This window comes from Eptatretus burgeri, chromosome 4, assembly GCF_056783735.1.
Source record: "Eptatretus burgeri isolate ZD-2024b chromosome 4, Ebu_testis_v1, whole genome shotgun sequence".
Classification (NCBI taxonomy): Eukaryota; Metazoa; Chordata; class Myxini; order Myxiniformes; family Myxinidae; genus Eptatretus; species Eptatretus burgeri.
The window spans coordinates 9,815,049-9,836,350 of record NC_140964.1 but is presented as its reverse complement, the minus strand read 5'-3'; the positions used below and the strand labels follow the sequence as shown (position 1 = coordinate 9,836,350).

General features: G+C 50.2%; 1 protein-coding gene across 16 annotated transcripts in view; it reads left to right on the top strand.

The window, feature by feature from the left end:
* The window catches only part of RIMBP2 (RIMS binding protein 2), a 354,432-nt gene that overhangs the window by 268,616 nt on the left and 64,514 nt on the right, over positions 1–21,302 (top strand). For all 16 annotated transcript variants that reach the window (XR_015057048.1, XM_085876872.1, XM_085876874.1 and 13 more), the window contains one exon: positions 18,867–18,970. Coding sequence is in view for 15 of the 16 variants with exons in the window: in XM_085876872.1 (XP_085732998.1) it covers positions 18,867–18,970 (104 nt within the window). In the remaining variant the exon portion in view is untranslated. The remainder of the gene's footprint in view (positions 1–18,866; positions 18,971–21,302) is intronic.

The following is a 21,302-nucleotide window of genomic DNA, read 5'->3' as shown; positions in this document are numbered from 1 at the left end:
GAGAGACAGAGACAGAGAGACAGAGAGACAGAGACGCAGAGAGACAGAGAGGCAGAGAGGCAGAGACACAGAGACACAGAGACACAGAGACACAGAGACACAGAGACACAGAGACACAGAGACACAGAGACACAGAGAGACACAGAGACACAGAGAGACAGACAGACAGACAGAGACGCAGAGACGCAGAGAGGCAGAGAGGCAGAGAGACAGAGACGCAGAGACGCAGAGACGCAGAGACGCAGAGAGGCAGAGAGACAGAGAGGCAGAGACACAGAGGCAGAGAGACACAGAGGCAGAGAGACACAGAGGCAGAGAGACGCAGAGAGACAGAGAGACAGAGAGACAGAGAGGCAGAGAGACAGAGAGGCAGAGAGACAGAGAGACAGAGAGACAGAGAGACAGAGAGACAGAGAGACAGAGAGACAGAGAGACAGAGAGACAGAGAGACAGAGAGACACAGAGACACAGAGACACAGAGACACAGAGACACAGAGACACAGAGACACAGAGACACAGAGACACAGAGACACAGAGACACAGAGACACAGAGACACAGAGACACAGAGACACAGAGACACAGAGACGCAGAGACGCAGAGACGCAGAGACGCAGAGACGCAGAGACGCAGAGACGCAGAGACGCAGAGACGCAGAGACGCAGAGACGCAGAGACGCAGAGACGCAGAGACGCAGAGACGCAGAGACGCAGAGACGCAGAGACGCAGAGACGCAGAGACGCAGAGACGCAGAGAGGCAGAGAGGCAGAGAGGCAGAGAGGCAGAGAGGCAGAGAGGCAGAGAGGCAGAGAGGCAGAGAGGCAGAGAGGCAGAGAGGCAGAGACGCAGAGAGGCAGAGAGGCAGAGAGACAGAGAGGCAGAGAGGCAGAGAGGCAGAGACGCAGAGACGCAGAGAGGCAGAGAGGCAGAGAGGCAGAGAGGCAGAGAGGCAGAGAGGCAGAGAGGCAGAGAGGCAGAGAGGCAGAGAGACAGAGAGGCAGAGACACAGAGACACAGAGAGACAGAGACACAGAGAGGCAGAGACACAGAGACACAGAGAGACAGAGACACAGAGAGACAGAGACACAGAGAGACAGAGACACAGAGACACAGAGACACAGAGACACAGAGACACAGAGAGGCAGAGACACAGAGAGGCAGAGACACAGAGACACAGAGACACAGAGACACAGAGACACAGAGAGGCAGAGACACAGAGAGACAGAGAGACACAGAGAGACAGAGAGACACAGAGAGACAGAGAGACACAGAGAGACAGAGACACAGAGAGACAGAGACACAGAGAGACAGAGACGCAGAGACACAGAGACGCAGAGACACAGAGAGGCAGAGAGACACAGAGAGGCAGAGAGACACAGAGAGACACAGAGAGACACAGAGAGACACAGAGAGACAGAGAGACACAGAGAGACAGAGACAGAGAGACAGAGACGCAGAGAGACAGAGAGGCAGAGAGGCAGAGACACAGAGACACATAGACACAGAGACACAGAGACACAGAGACACAGAGACACAGAGACACAGACACAGAGAGACACACAGACACAGAGAGACAGACAGACAGAGACGCAGAGACGCAGAGAGGCAGAGAGGCAGAGAGACAGAGACGCAGAGACGCAGAGACGCAGAGAGACAGAGAGGCAGAGACACAGAGGCAGAGAGACACAGAGGCAGAGAGACACAGAGAGACAGAGAGGCAGAGAGGCAGAGAGGCAGAGAGGCAGAGAGGCAGAGAGACAGAGAGACAGAGAAGACAGAGAGGCAGAGAGACAGAGAGACAGAGAGGCAGAGAGACAGAGAGACAGATGGAGAGAGAGACACAGAGGCACAGAGTGACAGAGACACAGAGACACAGAGGCACAGAGACAGAGAGACACAGAGACACAGAGACACAGAGACACAGAGACACAGAGTCACAGAGACACAGAGACACAGAGACACGCAGAGACGCAGAGAGGCAGAGAGGCAGAGAGGCAGAGACGCAGAGACGCAGAGAGGCAGAGAGGCAGAGAGACAGAGAGGCAGAGACGCAGAGAGGCAGAGAGGCAGAGAGGCAGAGAGGCAGAGACGCAGAGACGCAGAGAGGCAGAGACGCAGAGACGCAGAGACGCAGAGACGCAGAGACGCAGAGAGGCAGAGAGGCAGAGAGGCAGAGAGGCAGAGAGGCAGAGAGGCAGAGAGGCAGAGAGGCAGAGAGGCAGAGAGGCAGAGAGGCAGAGAGGCAGAGACGCAGAGACGCAGAGACACAGAGAGACAGAGAGGCAGAGACACAGAGAGACAGAGAGACAGAGACACAGAGAGACAGAGACACAGAGAGACAGAGACACAGAGAGACAGAGACACAGAGACACAGAGACACAGAGACACAGAGAGACACAGAGGCAGAGAGACACAGAGAGACAGAGACAGAGAGACAGAGAGACAGAGACGCAGAGAGACAGAGAGGCAGAGAGGCAGAGAGACAGAGAGGCAGAGAGGCAGAGACACAGAGAGGCAGAGACACAGAGAGACAGAGAGACAGAGAGGCAGAGAGACACAGAGGCAGAAAGACACAGAGGCAGAGAGACACAGAGGCAGAGAGACACAGAGAGACAGAGAGACACAGAGAGGCAGAGAGACAGAGAGGCAGAGAGACACAGAGAGACAGAGAGACAGAGAGACACAGAGAGGCAGAGAGACAGAGAGGCAGAGAGACACAGAGACACAGAGACACAGACACACAGAGAGACAGAGAGACAGAGACACAGAGACAGAGACGCAGAGACAGAGACGCAGAGACGCAGAGACACAGAGAGACAGAGAGACAGAGAGACAGAGACACAGAGACACAGAGACACAGAGACACAGAGAGGCAGAGAGACACAGAGAGGCAGAGAGACACAGAGAGACAGAGAGAGACAGAGACAGAGAGACAGAGACGCAGAGAGACAGAGAGGCAGAGAGACAGAGAGGCAGAGAGGCAGAGACACAGAGACACAGAGACACAGAGACACAGAGACACAGAGACACAGACACAGAGACACAGAGAGACAGACAGACAGAGACGCAGAGACGCAGAGAGGCAGAGAGGCAGAGAGACAGAGACGCAGAGACGCAGAGACGCAGAGACGCAGAGACGCAGAGAGGCAGAGAGACACAGAGGCAGAGAGACACAGAGAGACAGAGACGCAGAGAGGCAGAGAGGCAGAGAGGCAGAGAGGCAGAGAGGCAGAGAGACAGAGAGACAGAGAGGCAGAGAGACAGAGAGACAGAGAGGCAGAGAGACAGAGAGACAGAGAGACAGAGAGACACAGAGACACAGAGACACAGAGACACAGAGACACAGAGACACAGAGAGACACAGAGAGACGCAGAGAGACGCAGAGAGGCAGAGAGGCAGAGAGGCAGAGACGCAGAGACGCAGAGACGCAGAGACGCAGAGACGCAGAGACGCAGAGAGGCAGAGACGCAGAGACGCAGAGACGCAGAGAGGCAGAGACGCAGAGACGCAGAGAGGCAGAGACACAGAGACACAGAGACGCAGAGAGGCAGAGAGACAGAGAGACAGAGAGGCAGAGAGACAGAGACGCAGAGAGGCAGAGAGGCAGAGAGGCAGAGACGCAGAGAGGCAGAGAGGCAGAGAGGCAGAGACGCAGAGAGGCAGAGAGGCAGAGAGGCAGAGAGGCAGAGACGCAGAGAGGCAGAGAGGCAGAGAGGCAGAGAGGCAGAGAGGCAGAGAGGCAGAGACGCAGAGACGCAGAGACGCAGAGAGGCAGAGAGGCAGAGAGGCAGAGAGGCAGAGAGGCAGAGAGGCAGAGACGCAGAGAGGCAGAGAGGCAGAGAGACAGAGAGACACAGAGACACAGAGACACAGAGACACAGAGACACAGAGACGCAGAGACGCAGAGACGCAGAGAGGCAGAGAGGCAGAGAGGCAGAGACGCAGAGACGCAGAGACGCAGAGAGGCAGAGAGGCAGAGACGCAGAGACGCAGAGAGGCAGAGACGCAGAGACGCAGAGACGCAGAGAGGCAGAGACGCAGAGACGCAGAGAGGCAGAGACACAGAGACACAGAGAGGCAGAGAGGCAGAGAGACAGAGAGGCAGAGAGGCAGAGAGACAGAGAGACAGAGAGGCAGAGAGACAGAGACGCAGAGAGGCAGAGAGGCAGAGACGCAGAGAGGCAGAGAGGCAGAGAGGCAGAGACGCAGAGACGCAGAGACGCAGAGAGGCAGAGAGGCAGAGACGCAGAGACGCAGAGACGCAGAGAGGCAGAGACGCAGAGAGGCAGAGACGCAGAGAGGCAGAGAGGCAGAGAGGCAGAGAGGCAGAGAGGCAGAGAGGCAGAGAGGCAGAGAGGCAGAGACGCAGAGAGGCAGAGACGCAGAGACGCAGAGACGCAGAGAGGCAGAGAGGCAGAGAGGCAGAGAGGCAGAGACGCAGAGAGGCAGAGAGGCAGAGAGGCAGAGAGGCAGAGAGGCAGAGAGGCAGAGAGACACAGAGACACAGAGACACAGAGACACAGAGACACAGAGACACGCAGAGAGGCAGAGAGGCAGAGAGGCAGAGAGGCAGAGACGCAGAGACGCAGAGAGGCAGAGAGGCAGAGACGCAGAGAGGCAGAGAGGCAGAGACGCAGAGACGCAGAGACGCAGAGACGCAGAGAGGCAGAGACGCAGAGACGCAGAGAGGCAGAGACACAGAGAGGCAGAGAGACAGAGAGACAGAGAGGCAGAGAGACAGAGACGCAGAGAGGCAGAGACGCAGAGACGCAGAGAGGCAGAGAGGCAGAGAGGCAGAGAGGCAGAGAGGCAGAGACGCAGAGACGCAGAGACGCAGAGACGCAGAGACGCAGAGAGGCAGAGACGCAGAGACGCAGAGAGGCAGAGACGCAGAGACGCAGAGAGGCAGAGAGGCAGAGAGGCAGAGAGGCAGAGAGGCAGAGAGGCAGAGACGCAGAGAGGCAGAGAGGCAGAGACGCAGAGAGGCAGAGAGGCAGAGAGGCAGAGAGGCAGAGAGGCAGAGACGCAGAGACGCAGAGACGCAGAGAGGCAGAGAGACACAGAGGCAGAGAGACACAGAGGCAGAGAGACACAGAGAGACAGAGACGCAGAGAGGCAGAGAGGGAGAGAGGCAGAGGGGCAGAGAGACCCAGAGAGAGACAGAGAGACAGAGAGGCAGAGACACAGACAGACAGAGAGACAGAGAGACAGACAGACAGAGAGACCCACAGCCACAGACACACAGAGACACAGAGACACAGAGACACAGAGACGCAGAGAGACGCAGAGAGACGCAGAGAGACGCAGAGAGACGCAGAGAGGCAGAGAGGCAGAGAGGCAGAGAGGCAGAGAGGCAGAGACGCAGAGAGGCAGAGAGGCAGAGACGCAGAGACGCAGAGAGGCAGAGACGCAGAGAGGCAGAGAGGCAGAGAGGCAGAGAGGCAGAGACGCAGAGAGGCAGAGAGGCAGAGAGGCAGAGACGCAGAGAGGCAGAGAGGCAGAGACGCAGAGACGCAGAGAGGCAGAGAGGCAGAGAGGCAGAGAGGCAGAGAGGCAGAGAGGCAGAGAGGCAGAGAGGCAGAGAGGCAGAGAGGCAGAGACGCAGAGACGCAGAGAGGCAGAGACGCAGAGACGCAGAGACGCAGAGAGGCAGAGAGGCAGAGACGCAGAGACGCAGAGACGCAGAGACGCAGAGAGGCAGAGAGGCAGAGACGCAGAGAGGCAGAGACGCAGAGAGGCAGAGACGCAGAGACGCAGAGACGCAGAGACGCAGAGAGGCAGAGACGCAGAGACGCAGAGAGGCAGAGAGGCAGAGAGGCAGAGAGGCAGAGACGCAGAGAGGCAGAGACGCAGAGAGGCAGAGAGGCAGAGAGGCAGAGAGGCAGAGACGCAGAGAGGCAGAGAGGCAGAGAGGCAGAGACGCAGAGACGCAGAGAGGCAGAGACGCAGAGACGCAGAGAGGCAGAGACGCAGAGACGCAGAGACGCAGAGAGGCAGAGAGGCAGAGAGGCAGAGAGGCAGAGAGGCAGAGAGGCAGAGAGGCAGAGACGCAGAGAGGCAGAGAGGCAGAGAGGCAGAGAGGCAGAGAGGCAGAGAGGCAGAGACGCAGAGAGGCAGAGAGGCAGAGAGGCAGAGAGGCAGAGAGGCAGAGAGGCAGAGAGGCAGAGAGGCAGAGACACAGAGACACAGAGAGACAGAGACACAGAGAGGCAGACACACAGAGACACACAGAGACACACAGAGACACACAGACAGACACACAGACAAACACACAGACAGACACACAGACAGACACACAGACAGACACACAGACACACAGACAGACACACAGACAGACACACAGACAGACACACAGACAGACACACAGACAGACACACAGACAGACACACAGACAGACACACAGACAGACACACAGACAGACACACAGACAGACACACAGACACACAGACAGACACACAGACAGACACACAGACAGACACACAGACAGACACACAGACAGACACACAGACAGACAGACACACAGACAGACACACAGACAGACACACACACACAGACACACAGAGACAGACACACAGCCACACACACAGACACGCACCCACGCAGACACACACCCACGCAGACACACACACAGACAGACACACAGACACACACACAGACAGACACACAGACAGACACACACACAGACAGACACACACACAGACACACACACACAGACAGACACACAGACAGACAGACACACAGACAGACACACACACAGACACACAGACAGACAGACACACAGACACACAGACACACAGACAGACAGACACACAGACAGACACACAGACAGACACACAGACAGACACACAGACAGACACACAGACAGACACACAGACAGACACACAGACAGACAGACAGACAGACAGACAGACACACAGACAGACACACAGACAGACACACACAGACAGACAGACACACAAACACACAGACAGACACACAGACAGACACACACACAGACAGACACACACACAGACACACACACAGACACACACACAGACACACACACAGAAAGACACACAGACAGACACACAAACAGACACACAGACAGACACACAGACAGACACACAGACAGACACACAGACAGACACACAGACAGACACACAGACAGACAGACACACAGACAGACACACAGACAGACAGACACACAGACAGACACACAGACAGACACACACACAGACAGACAGACAGACAGACAGACACAGACAGACAGACAGACACAGACAGACAGACAGACAGACAGACAGACACAGACAGACAGACACACACACAGACAGACAGACACAGACAGACAGACAGACACAGACAGACAGACAGACAGACAGACACAGACAGACACAGACAGACACAGACAGACAAACACAGACAGACACAGACAGACAGACACAGACAGACACAGACACAGACACACACAGACACAGACACACACAGACAGACACACACAGACAGACACACACAGACAGACACACACAGACAGACACACACAGACAGACACACATAGACAGACACACACAGACAGACACACACAGGCAGACACACACAGACAGACACACACAGACAGACACAGACTTGCTACAGACACAGACAGACACAGACTTGCTGCAGACACAGACTCTCTCACCCGAAATGACTAATAACCCGGGGAATTTCCTGGCACTGATGCAACTGTTTGGAAAATATGATCCAGTAATGAGAGGGCATTTGTTGGACAGTGAAGCTGTTCCCCACCCTACCGTCACATACCTCGCACCCACCATTCAAAACGAATTCATACAACTTCTGGGTAGCCGGGTCAAGTCGAACATTATCGAGGAAGTTAAAACCACAAAATACTATGCCCTCATCTGGTGTTGGCGCAGTGGTAAGGGCAGTGGCTTGGGACCCAAGAGGTCCTGAGTTCAAGCCCCGTTGGGACACTGAATTAATATATGTATGTATATGTATATATATAATGTGTATATACATATATATATATATATATAATATATATATATATATATATATATATATATATATATATATATATATATATATATATATATATATAATGTGTATATATACATATATATATATATATATATATATATATATATATATATATATATATATATATATATATATATAAAAATATATATAAACCAAGTCGAAAACACCAGGGGTTGACTCAGCCTGCCATCCTTCCGAGGTCGGCGAAATGAGCACCAGTTGTACTGGGCCCGGTGTATGCCCCGGTTAGAATAGGTGTACCATATCCCTGTTTGTCGTAAGAGGCGACCAGGGTTGCGTCAGGAAGGGCATCCGGCGTAAAAACCTATGCCAAATCATTATGCGGACAACAAAACGAATTTCCATACCGGATCGGTCGAGGCCCGGGTTACCAACGACCGCCACCGGTACCGGTGGTCAGCAGGGTACCAGTGGAAATTGTGCTACTGCTGGGCGAAGGAGGAGAAGGAGACGGGGAAGGCGAGTCCGGAGGCAGTGGGAGAGGGGGAAGGGTAGAAGTGTGGAGGTGAGAGTTGGAACTCTGAATGTTGGGACGATGACTGGCAAAGGGCGAGAGTTGGCTGATATGATGGAGAGAAGAAAGGTGGACATACTGTGTGTACAAGAGACCAAGTGGATGGGGAGTAAGGCGAGGAGCATTGGAGGTGGTTTCAAACTGTTCTACCATGGTGTGGATGGGAGGAGAAATGGTGTCGGGATAATCCTGAAGGAAGATCATGTCAAGAGGGTATTGGAGGTGAGGAGGGTGTCTGACCGAGTGATGAGTGTGAAGTTGGAAATTGAAGGGGTGATGATGAATGTCATCAGTGCATATGCCCCACATATGGGGTGTGAGATGGAATATAAAGAAGATTTTTGGAGTGAGTTAGATGAAGTGGTGGAGAGTGTATCCAAGGATGAAAGAGTGGTGATTGGAGCAGATTTCAATGGACATGTTGGGGAAGGGAATAAAGAGGATGAGGAGGTGATGGGGAGGTACGGTCTCAACAAGAGAAATGTGGAAGGGCAAATGGTGGTAGAGTTTGCAAAAAGAATGGAAATGGCAGTGGTAAACACGTATTTCAAGAAGAAGGAGGAACACAGGGTGACATACAAGAGTGGAGGAAAGTGCACACAGGTGGATTACATCTTAAGTAGGAGATGCAACCTGAAAGAGATTAGTGACTGTAAGGTTGTGGCAGGGGAGAGTGTAGCTCGACAGCATCGATTGGTGGTCTGTAGGATGACTTTAGAGGTGAGGTTGAGGAAGAGAGTGAGGGCTGAACCAAGGACCAGATGGTGGAAGCTGAAGGAGGAAGACTGTTGCGTGAAATTTAGGGAGGAGGTGAGACAGGCGTTGGATGGTGGTAAAGATGGGTGGGATGATTGGGCAACGACAGCAGAAGTTGTGAGGGAGATAGCTAGGAAGGTACTTGGTGTGACATCTGGACAGAGGAAGGAAGATAAGGAGACTTGGTGGTGGAATGAGGAAGTACAGGAAAGTATAAGGATGAAGTGGTTGGCGAAAAAGAAGTGGGATAGTCAGAGAGATGAAGAAAGTCGGCAGGAGTACAAGGAGTGGCGTCGAAAAGCAAAAAGAGAGGTGGCAAAGGCCAAGGAAAAGGCATATGACGAGCTGTATGAGAAGTTGGATACAAAAGAAGGGGAAAAGGATTTATACCGATTGGCAAGACAGAGGGACCGAGCTGGGAAGGATGTGCTGCAGGTTAGGGTGATAAAGGACGCAAATGGGAATGTGCTGACGAGCGAGGAGAGTGTGTTGAGAAGGTGGATGGAGTACTTTGAGGAGCTGATGAATGAAGAAAATGAGAGAGAGAGAAGGTTGGAAGAGGTGGAGATAGTGAATCTGGAAGTGGGGTGGATCAGTAAGGATGAAGTGAGGACTGCTATGAAGAAGATGAAAAGTGGAAAGGCGGTTGGCCCAGATGGTATACCAGTGGAGGCATGGAAGTGCTTAGGAGAGATGGCAGTGGGGTTGTTAACCAGATTGTTTAATAAAGTCTTGGAAAGTGAGAGGATGCCGGAGGAATGGAGATTAAGTGTACTGGTTCCGATTTTCAAGAATAAGGGTGATGTGCAGAGCTGTGGAAATTACAGAGGGATAAAGTTGTTAAGCCACACCATGAAGTTGTGGGAAAGAGTAGTGGAAGCTCGGTTGAGAGGAGAGGTGATGATCTGTGAGCAGCAATATGGGTTTATGCCAGGAAAGAGCACCACTGATGCGATGTTTGCTTTGAGAATGTTGATGGAGAAGTATAGGGAAGGCCAGAAAGAGTTACATTGTGTGTTTGTGGATTTAGAGAAAGCTTATGATAGGGTGCCAAGAGAGGAGTTGTGGTATTGTATGAGGAAGTCGGGAGTGTTGGAGAAGTATGTGAGGATCGTGCAGGATATGTATGAGGACAGTGTGACAGCGGTGAGGTGTGCGGTAGGAATGACGGACCGGTTTAAGGTTAAAGTGGGATTGCACCAAGGATCGACTCTGAGCCCTTTCCTGTTTGCAATGGTGATGGACAGGTTGACGGACGAGATCAGACTGGAGTCTCCATGGACCATGATGTTCGCGGATGACATCATGATCTGTAGGGAGAGTAGGGAGCAGGCTGAATCGAGCCTTGAGAGGTGGAGGTACGCACTGGAGAGAAGGGGAATGTTAGTCAGTAGGAGTAAGACGGAGTACATGTGCGTAAATGAGAGGGAGGGTGGTGGTATGGTGCAGTTGCAAGGAGTTGAGGTGGGGAAGGTGGATTGGTTTAAATACTTGGGATCAACTGTCCAAAGTAACGGAGAGTGTGGGAGAGAAGTGAAAAAGAGAGTGCAGGCAGGATGGAGTGGGTGGAGAAGAGTTGCAGGAGTGATTTGTGACAGAAGGGTAGCTGCAAGAGTGAAGGGGAAAGTATACGAGACGGTTGTGAGACCAGCTATGTTGTATGGTTTGGAGGCGGTGGCGCTAACAAAAAGACAGGAAGCGGAGCTGGAGGTGGCAGAGTTAAAGATGCTGCGATTCTCGTTGGGAGTGACGAAGATGGATAGGATAAGAAATGAGTGTATTAGAGGGACAGCGCAGGTAGGACGGTTTGGAGACAAAGTGAGAGAGGCGAGATTGAGATGGTTTGGACATGTGCACAGGAGGGAAACGGAGTATATCGGGAGAAGGATGTTGAAGATGGAACCGCCAGGTAGGAGGAGAAGAGGAAGGCCAAAGAAGAGGTTCATGGATGCGGTGAGGACGGACATGCGGGTGGTTGGAGTGTCAATGGAAGATGTGGAGGATAGAGCGAAATGGAGACAGTTGGTCCGCTGTGGCGACCCCTAATGGGAGCAAGCCGAAAGAGGAAGAAGAAGAAGTCTATGCCCTCATCTTGGATAGTACTCCAGATCACTCACATGGAGATCAGATTTCTCAGATCCTAAGATATGTCCAAATCTCACATGGGGAAGTGAAAGTAAAGGAGTCATTTATTGATTTCATGCAGCTGGAAAACAAGTCGGCTGAACATTTAACAGAACAAATCGTTAACAAACTGCAAGATGATGGTCTTGACTTCATGTACATCCGTGATCAAGGGTACGACAATGCCGCTCCGATGGTCAGTGTTCACCATGGAGTTCAATGGCGAATCACCGATATCAATCCAAAGGCTGTCTTCATTCCGTGCACCAATCATTCTCTTAATTTAGCTGGAGTTCACTCTGCTGCAACTAAAGTGAATGCCATGCCTTTTTTGGGACGATCGAAAAACTTTACCAGTTTTTCTCTGTCTCAACTCACTGGTGGAAAATCTTCAAGCAGTTCGTCCCAGGGAAGACGATGAAGCGAGTTTGCAAGACTCGATGGAGCTCCAGGCATGATGCAGTCGATGCTGTATGGTCCAACCTACATTAAATATCCGAAGCCCTGGAGCAGCTTCGTGACAGTAACACCGAGACTCAGGACACACCGTCAGATGCAGCTATTTTGTTGAATAGCATGATGACCTACATTTTCACTGTATACCTATTCTTTTGCAAGCCCGTTCCAACTGAGATGAATGACACGCAAAAAATTCTCCAAACTGATGGGCAAGGGCTAGATGCTTCTGCTGCCAAGTTGGGAGCCCTTGTTTTATTTCTCCAAAATGAGCGGGATAACGTCATAAAGGAGGCAAAAATTAAGGCCGCTGATTTTTGTGAGCAAATGGGAATCTCTCCCGAGCGACAGATAAGAAGGAGGAAAAGATTGCCAGGGGAAGACACCACGGATGCATTTAATATCATTGCAAGATATTAAATGGGAGCAATGTGAAATCTTGGATCGGTTCCACGAGGAAACGACCCGACGCACACATCAGATGAGTGACATGAACATTAAGTTTGGGTTTCTCATGTCACTCAGTTATCTGATGGACCCAGCCAACGACAAAGACATTGCTATTAAAATCCATTATCTCACACAGACATATGGTGATATCGCCAGCGAGATACAGAAGGGTATTCATCATCTTCGTCGACACAGGTCAGGCCAGATCAGATCTGTGACTTGCTACAGGTATCATGTAAACCTGCACTAACCTGTTCCATGGTCGGGTTGTCGGCGACGAAACCGTCTCCCCCACCAGGTTTTCTGGTGAGGAGGGTGTTTGGATATGGACACCCAGCAGGATAAATAATAAAAACCTGTCAAAGGGCGGAGGAGCTCCTTGTGAGCCAACGGCCATCCGTATCAAGTGCCCAACGGGGTCTGCAGATGTCCTGCAGTTGGGTTACTTCTTATTAGGAGGCTGGTTGCAAGATTTGCACTCCGGCCACCAGAATACCCTTCATTCCGCAAAACACAAAAACGCAAAGATGATTTCATGGTTTCAGCACCCACAAGCTCATCGCTGGACTTGGTATTCCAACGCTGGCAGTGTGGCAAAGGAGATTGACGATGCTTCGTTGATGGTCGATGGAGGATGATCCAGAACTGCAGGGTCTACCAGAGTGCTCAGTTCCTCAATACTGACCACCAGCTTGTGCAGCAACTCTGAAGTTGCATCTTAAATCCAGGAGAATGGTACCATCCCAGCCTAGGCTGGATGTTGGCAAGCTCAAGGATGAGAGGGTAGCTGAGGAGTTTGCGAACAGGCTGAGTGGAGATTTGGGGGGTCTGGGTGCTTTGGAAGATCCTGAAGAGTTGTGGAGTGCCTTCAATACCACCGTCCTTGATGTTGCCGGTGGATGTCTTGGAACTCACCGTTGGGCAAAGTAAAATTTTGTCTCACAAGGGACACTGGATACCATTGAACAGAGTCGCAGGGCCAGGCTGAATGGCAGAGCTGAGCTGTTCAGGCAGCTGAGGCATAAAACTACGTGCGCTAAGGGTGGACAAGGAGGCCTATGTGCGAGGAATCTGTGAGGGGGTAGAGCATCACCTGTGGTCGTGATTCTCGTCCTGCTTTCAGGGGAATTTGCGCATTGCGTTCATCCAAGCCCATCCCTCGGTGTACTGCAGTTAGAGCAGAGGGTGGTAGGCTCCTGACAGAGGAGTCTGAAGTGAAGGCCCGCTGAGCTGGTTACTTTGAGCGGTTGTACCAGGCTGATGCACCAGCTGTCGAGTTGGACGTCAGGGGTGTTACAATAACTGTTGCTGACCCTCCAATCAACTGTGGTCCATCTTCGGTTGTGGAAACAGGCTGCGGTGAACTGGTTGAAATGGTGTAAAGCTCCAGGGATCTGTGGCATCCATGCTGAACTTCTCAAGGCTGGTGGAAATGCTGCACTAGTGTCGTTGCATGCAGTTCTGTGCTCTGCCTGGAACACAGGCATCATCCCAACTGACTGGAAGAGGGGCCTTGTTGTCCCTCTCTGGAAAGGGAAGGGTGATCGCGAAGACTGCATCAACCACCGAGGCGTGACGCTGCTCTCAGTGCCGGGCAATGTCTTTGCTCGGATAATTCTTGATAGGGTTCGCCACCATCTGCTTGAGCGCCAGCGTCCAGAGCAGTCAGGCTTTACACCAAAGAGATCAACGATTGACCGTATCCTTGCTCTTCGGGTCCTCGCCGAACGCAGGCGAGAGATTCGGCAGGGGCTGCTTGCAGCCGATGTTAATCTCTGTAAAGCGCTTGATTCAGTGAATCTGGATGTCCTCTGGAGGATTCTTGGTCTGCTTGAGGTGCCACCAAAACTGATCGATCTGATGTCTGAACTCTACTTTGGTACTCAGAGTGCTGTGAGATGTGGTGGTACCATCTCTGACTTATTTCCAGTTGTTACTGGAGCTCGTCAGGGGTGTGTTCAGGCCCCCACACTTTTCAGCACTTGTACGAACTGGATTCTGGGGGATGAAGCTGTGGTGCATCATTTGGGAATGTCAAGATCTCTGGCCTTGATTTCGCAGATGATGCAGTCATCTTTGCGGAGACTTTAGATATCCTTTTGGGGGCCCTCGAGGTGCTGAATGAGGAGTCGGAACCGCTGGGATTACGGGTTTCTTGGGTCAAAACAAAGATCCAGGCTTTCAATGACATCTTGGATGCTGCTGTCCTGTCTGTACAATGATGCTGTTGTGGTGAAGATGTTGAGGTCATGGAGAGATTCACTTACCTTGGCAGTGATAATCTTATCTCTGCTGGCTTTAAGCTCGAGGACAACAGACGTCTGGGTCGGGCCTGGGGAGTCATGGGTTCACTGGATCATGGGGTGTGGCGCTGCTGGTACCTGTGCAGGAGGACCAAAGTCCGAGTCTTCAGGTCCATGGTGCTTCCAGTCTTGCTCTATGGATGTGAGATTTGGACTCTGACCAGGGATCTGAGAGGGAGACTTAATTCCTTTGGTACCAGGTCTCTTCGGCGAATCCTTGGCTATTGCTGGTCGGACTTTGTGTCCAACGAGCGGTTGCTGAGAGAGACTCAATGAGATTTGTTACCTGCATCGTCCGTGAGCTTCAGCTGTGACTCTATGGACATGTGGCTCGTTTTCCTGATGCTGATCCTGCTCACCAGATTCTCTCAGCGAGGGAGCATCGTGAGTGGTGGAGGCCAACAGGCCGACCACTTGCATCGTGGTTGCAGCAGGTTGATCGGCATCTCAAGCAGATGGGGATGTGCCCGGCATCTGCCTGGGGGATGGCAGGACGGAGGCCCCTGGAGTACCGGAGGAAAGCAGATGCAGAGACGCACTGCTGTGGTGCTTGCTTCCATACCTGACCTGACTTGTCGACGCATCAAAATGTGTGAGGAAGCCACTGGGATGGAAACAGTGGACTGGAAGGCTTATGAAATCCTTCAATATGTTGTGCAGTGGGGATTCGAGGAATCTTTCCTCACCTTCTCATCACAATGAGGATGTTTCTCACCATTGTGTGAGAGGAGCTTCTCTCAACTGAAACTGATAAAGACCGACCTCAGATCCACAATGAGTCACTCTCGGCTCAATAATCTAGCCATCCTCTCCATTGAACGTGAACTAGCCGAGTCAATTGACTTTGAAGCTGAGATAGCCGAGTTTGCTTCACTGAAGGCTAGGAAGAGGTGAACCACAGTCACACCAACTGCACATTTAGTAAGCCAATGACCATTTATAAAGGCAGAAAACAAAACTTTAACTTTTTAATTGCAAGTGCACTGCACCTAATTTGACTTGTAATAAAGCTATTTCATTGGGCTTTGTGTTTAATGAAGCATGCGAGTTACGAGGGGGCGACAGCTTGACATCTCGCTCCGAGCGGCATTTTACCTCGATACGCCACTGCTTTGTATGATCATTGTCCACTATGTGTGGGCCTCATGTGATACCTCATACACATGATACTTTGGAGGAAGTCAACATGGAACAGGATTAACAAAATGTACCAATGAACCAATGTAATAGCAAATACCAATATTGGGGTTGTAACCCCACAACCGTAACCTCCCAGAGGCCCTGATATTTAGCTCACCTGGAACTTAGTTCCAGGTCGCTCATGGGAAGTCTCATAAAAAAAATTGGGGTCGAAGTGGTTCTAGGGTGGGGGGGGGGGTGTTGACCGCAAAATATGTATTTGCTTTTTTTTTCTCCGAAATGTCACACTTTCGATAAAACTTGACCACAACCTTTATCACCCGTGATGTATTAAAATTTGTTCACGGTATTAAAATAGAAACCCACAAGTATTTACTTTCCTCTCCATTATATGTTTTGTGGGTCATGCCTACCAGTGGTTCCCTGGTTGTCTTATCCAGATGCTACCAGGTGAGCACCCAGGGGTATTGCCCCTATGTTTTTAAAGAGCGTGAACAAACGTTCGTACATCATGGGTGATGAAGGTTGTTGTCAAGTTTCATCAAAGATTTCTGTGTAGTTTCTGAGAAGAAAGGAAATACCTATTTTTGAGAAGAACCCCCGGTACACCACCTGAGGTCTCTTTTTCAAAAAATACTGATATAAGGCGCACAGAGAAGAGTTTGTACATTTGTCACATGCAGGGTATAGATATTAGTAGACATCGGTATTCTTTATATAAATTACAAGGACATTAGTCTACAATGAGCAAATGCATTGTGAATGGATTTGAACCTGGGTTCCCTCCATCATTATCCAGGGGTTGAGATGGGAGCACTTTGGCTGCAGTTGTTGTTAATAATAACCCAACTCAAAGCAAAAAATTTGCTCAAATTGCCAGCACACAATGGCCTGCACTTTCAGAAAGGTTATTTGACAACCTCAATCTCAACAGCCACAGCTTGATTGCAGAAGTGACACCAAATCTCACTTTGAATGATTGGTGGTGGAGGCCTATGATGCTCTGTGGTGAGAGTTGGGGCATTTGTGAGAAGTCGTGGACGTTTCTGTCGCCAAGAAGCAAACCTGCATGTGTTGCCAATGTGTCACATGGTGCTGAAACTCGCTGAGCCCACACAAGTTAGAATTGGAATTGAACCCACATTTGTAACAGCAATATAACAACATCCATGATTGTATCAGCAATATAGCTATGCCACGAATATGTGAAAGCAAGGCTTGAAAGTTTTACAAATCTTTATGCAATCGAAAGGTTTTTAGTTCATACATAAAATATGAAGGAGGAGTAAATGTTTAGAGGCAAAGGTTTTGTCGTGTCGAGGGTTTGCTTTGAAAAGGAAGCCAGCAATAACCTTCAGCCTCGTTCTTGGTGCTTAGAAGGTCATGTTGGTTTTGCAGTTGGTGTTTCTTAAAAAAAAAAATCAATAATTATTCCGACTCTGGATTTCGCTTCCTCATATACTGTGACAGACATCGCCTCTGGATAATTCCAAGAGGACTGCGTGTCCTTAAGAGACAATGGATTCTGTATGCAACACTCACCTTTTGTCGGATCTTCGCGCCCAAGGTCGTTTTACGGTAACGGCAAGACGAATGAAGCAGATAGGGAACTGTGCCAACAACTACGTGGCGGATAATTAATTGGCCGAGTGAATCAATACCATGTGTCACATTATGTGAGCAACCACTACAATTGATAACTCTCACCAATCTCCCCGGGAGCACTACCCCAGATCAAACATGAGCAGGATAAGTCAGGACACAAATTAACATTTTCATGAATTTATTTGCACAGCAAAGAAGTGAAAGAGCAGGAAACGACTGAAGGAATGATTAGATTGTCAAAAGAGATAATGGTGGGAGAATTAAAATGGTGGAGAAAAAATAAATAAATCAGACACAGCATTGCAAGTAATTCAAACACATATAAAACACATACACATTTGCCTTTACCCTTACGTGATCATTCCACCCTGGGAAACTTACAACAATCACATGACACAAACACATTACGCGATCCAATACACCTGATGAAAGACAGAGAGTTTGGGGAGGAGGGGTGAAGAAATAAGAGGGTCAAAAGAGAAAGGATGGGGTCTGGAGATGTGCCCCAGTGAACCTTTAGCCACATCGGCAGAGGCAACCGTGACTATGCTCCAGTGCCCGAATACGCTCCTCATGCTCCATTGCTCTCCTTCATGCTCCATCGCTCTCCTTCGGCTGCAGAACGCTGATGACCTGGTGTCATTGCCGGAGCCTCGTCCGACCTACAAGATGTTCTACATGGCTCCGGGAAGGCTTATTTGGCTCCAATATGAGGTTATTTGGAGTTCCGGAGCCAGCATGGCCCGAGCCTTGGTGCTGAAAATGTCACGCTGGGACCGTGTCAGCGTGCTGTGGAAAGATAGAGAACTTGTTGTGCTCTGCCCTTGTATCTTCTCCCACCCCACCCCCCTCCCCATCTTGTTGTCCTGGTCATGCTGGACTTGCCTCTCTCATGCTGGTTGCTTCTCATTAGTTTTGCCATGCTGCATTCATGTCATTCTAAGGGGAGGGGGGGTGGAATACTTTAGTCCTTTCCAGCAGCTTCTGTCTTCACCTCTATCGCCCTGTGATTGTGACCGTGGTTGTTTCTCTGCCGCAGCCGGCAAGCAATCGAGTGAACGGGTTTGCGAGTAGGTTTTGCAATGAAAGTGAATCGAAGAAAAGGGTGCTAAATGTAAGATAGAAAGAAAGATATGTAGAGAGGGGAGGGGCGGGGGGCAGAATATTTTGCTGCTAACACATATCCATAACATGAATATGATTTACTTTATAAACAGAACACTATGATATAACTGCTCTACTTCTATGTGTATGTGCCTTTATTCTATTGGGTAGGGTGAGGGTGGGGTGCACAATGTTCTCCCGAGTCACAACAGTCCATTATGGAGGTTTAGTTCTTCTTCAATTGCTTCAGCATGACTGTGAAGCCTCACCTCATTCTTCTGCTATCTCTGGGACTTGTATTTTAAAGCATCTTCTGTTTGTCCTAAATATAATTTACTCCCTACGGTCCACATCCTCCTCCATTCACAACAGAAAGGACACGGAAAGGCTCGCGAGACTTCGCTGTACCCACACGCCGCATGGTCGCTTTGTACGACTACGATCCTCGTGAGAGTTCTCCCAACCCAGACATTGAGGTATGAAGTGAATATTCCCCTCTCCCCCTCTCCCCTTACCCCCCTCTTCCCCTCTCTCCCCTCTCCCCCTCTCTCCCCTCTCCCCGCCTCTCCCCCCTCCCCCCTCTCCGTCTGTCTCCCTCTCCGTCTGTCTCCCTCTCCGTCTGTCTCCCTCTCCGTCTGTCTCCCTCTCCGTCTGTCTCCCTCTCCGTCTGTCTCCCTCTCCGTCTGTCTTCCTCTTTTTCCCCTTGTGTCTCCCTCTCCGTCTGTCTCCCTCTTTTTCCCCTTGTGTCTCCCTCTCCGTCTGTCTCCCTCTTTTTCCCCTTGTGTCTCCCTCTCCGTGTCTTCCTCTTTTCCCCCTTGTGTCTCCCTCTTTCCTCCTTGTGTCCCCCTCTTTTTCCCCTTGTGTCTCCCTCTTTCCCCCTTGTGTCTCCCTCTTTCCCCCTTGTGTCTCCCTCTCCCTTGTGTCTCCCTCTTTCCCCCTTGTGTCTCCCTCTTTCCTCCTTGTGTCTCCCTCTTTTCCCCCTTGTGTCTCCCTCTTTTTCCCCTTGTGTCTCCCTCTTTTTCCCCTTGTGTCTCCCTCTTTTTCCCCTTGTGTCTCCCTCTTTTTCCCCTTGTGTCTCCCTCTTTTTCCCCTTGTGTCTCCCTCTTTTTCCCCTTGTGTCTCCCTCTTTTTCCCCTTGTGTCTCCCTCTCCGTCTTTCTCCTTGTGTCTCTTTCAGTGACCAAATCTCTCTCTGCGCCCACAGGCCTATCCAACAGCCTTGCAATTCAAAGCTCATTTTGTGTCGCATTCCTTGGTGGATTTTATTGATTAGTACACCCACTCCCTACAGGAGCGACAGTCACAGAATGGGTCTTTTGAGGCTCTCTGGCATGTCGTGCTGCTCTTTGGGCAGACATCCTATGATCCTATGAGGCTCTCTGGGGTATCAAGAAGTCGATAGACTTCTCATGTAGGGATGGCCCAGACACTCCATTGGCTCAATACAACAGAAATCCTCAAAAATCTATCATGATAAAACTTAGAAACCTTTAAATTACCGACCAATCATCTGCAGAGAATTTCCCAAACAATAACACTGATTAAACTTTTGGAGATCCATCGCTCAACAAGAAAAATGAGACCCATAAGTGCCCGTTTGTCATTATTAATATTATTATTATTATTATTATTATTATTATTATTATTATTATTGCTATTATTATTTTCTGACAGTCTACCTCAAAATTGGTTCAAGCTACGCACTTAGTTTAAACACAAATCTACTGCATTTTATGTTGGGAAAGTGCAAACTGATGGAAATTTTAAAAGTTGAAAGATTTTATGAAAGGTATGCAAAACTGCATTCATTTGCAAAGGAATAGGAAGGGAACAGAGAGGTGGGTGGGACTACGAAGGTCACTCAGCATGATGGGGTGGTGCCACGAGACACATTTGCTCTCGGGCCAATCAGACTGACAGCGCTTATAGAAAGTCTACACCCCCTTTCAAAATTTTCACCTTTTGTTGCCTTATAGCCTGGAATTAAATTGCAATAAATCAGACTTTTCTCCTCCTTTAGTGACACATCGAACCCAAAACTTCCAACTGAAAAACAAATTCTACAAATTTCAGAAAATTAATGAAAAATACAAAACTACAATATCTTGGTTGGATAAGTGTCCACCCCCCTGAGTTAATACTTTGCGCAAGCACCTGTGACAGCAATTCAGCTGTGAGTCTGTTGGAATAGGTCTCTACAAACTTTTTACACCTTGATTGGGCAATATTTGCCCATTTTTCTGAACAAAACTGTTCAAGCCTAGTCAAGTTGCATGGGGAGCATTGGTGGACAGCAATCCTCAAGTCATGCCACAAATTTTCGATTGGGTGTATGTCGGGGCTCTGACTGGGCCACTCAAGGACATTTATCTTTTTGTTCCTTAGCCACTCCAGTATGGCTTTGGCTGTGCTTTGGGTCGTTGTCATGCTGAAAGGTGAACTTTCATCCCAATTTCAGGTTTATTGAAGAGGGCAGCAGGTTTTTTTCTCGGATTTTTCTGTATTGTGCTCCACCCATTTTTCCTTCTATCCTGACAAGTACCCCAGTCGCTGTTGATGAGAAACATCCCCATAACAAGCTTGGTGTTGGTTTAGTGGTTTGGGTGGCAGCTTGGGATATAAGGATCCTGAGTTCAAGCCCCGTTGGCAACTGAATTAATACACCAGGGGGTTGACTCAGCCTGTCATCCTTCCGAGGGCAGTAAAATGAGTACCAGTGTGTACTGGTAGTGGGGCACTCCATCAGCGACACAGTCGCGCTTCCAAGACATGATAGCTACCCCGGCAGCTAAGCTGCTATACGGAAGAA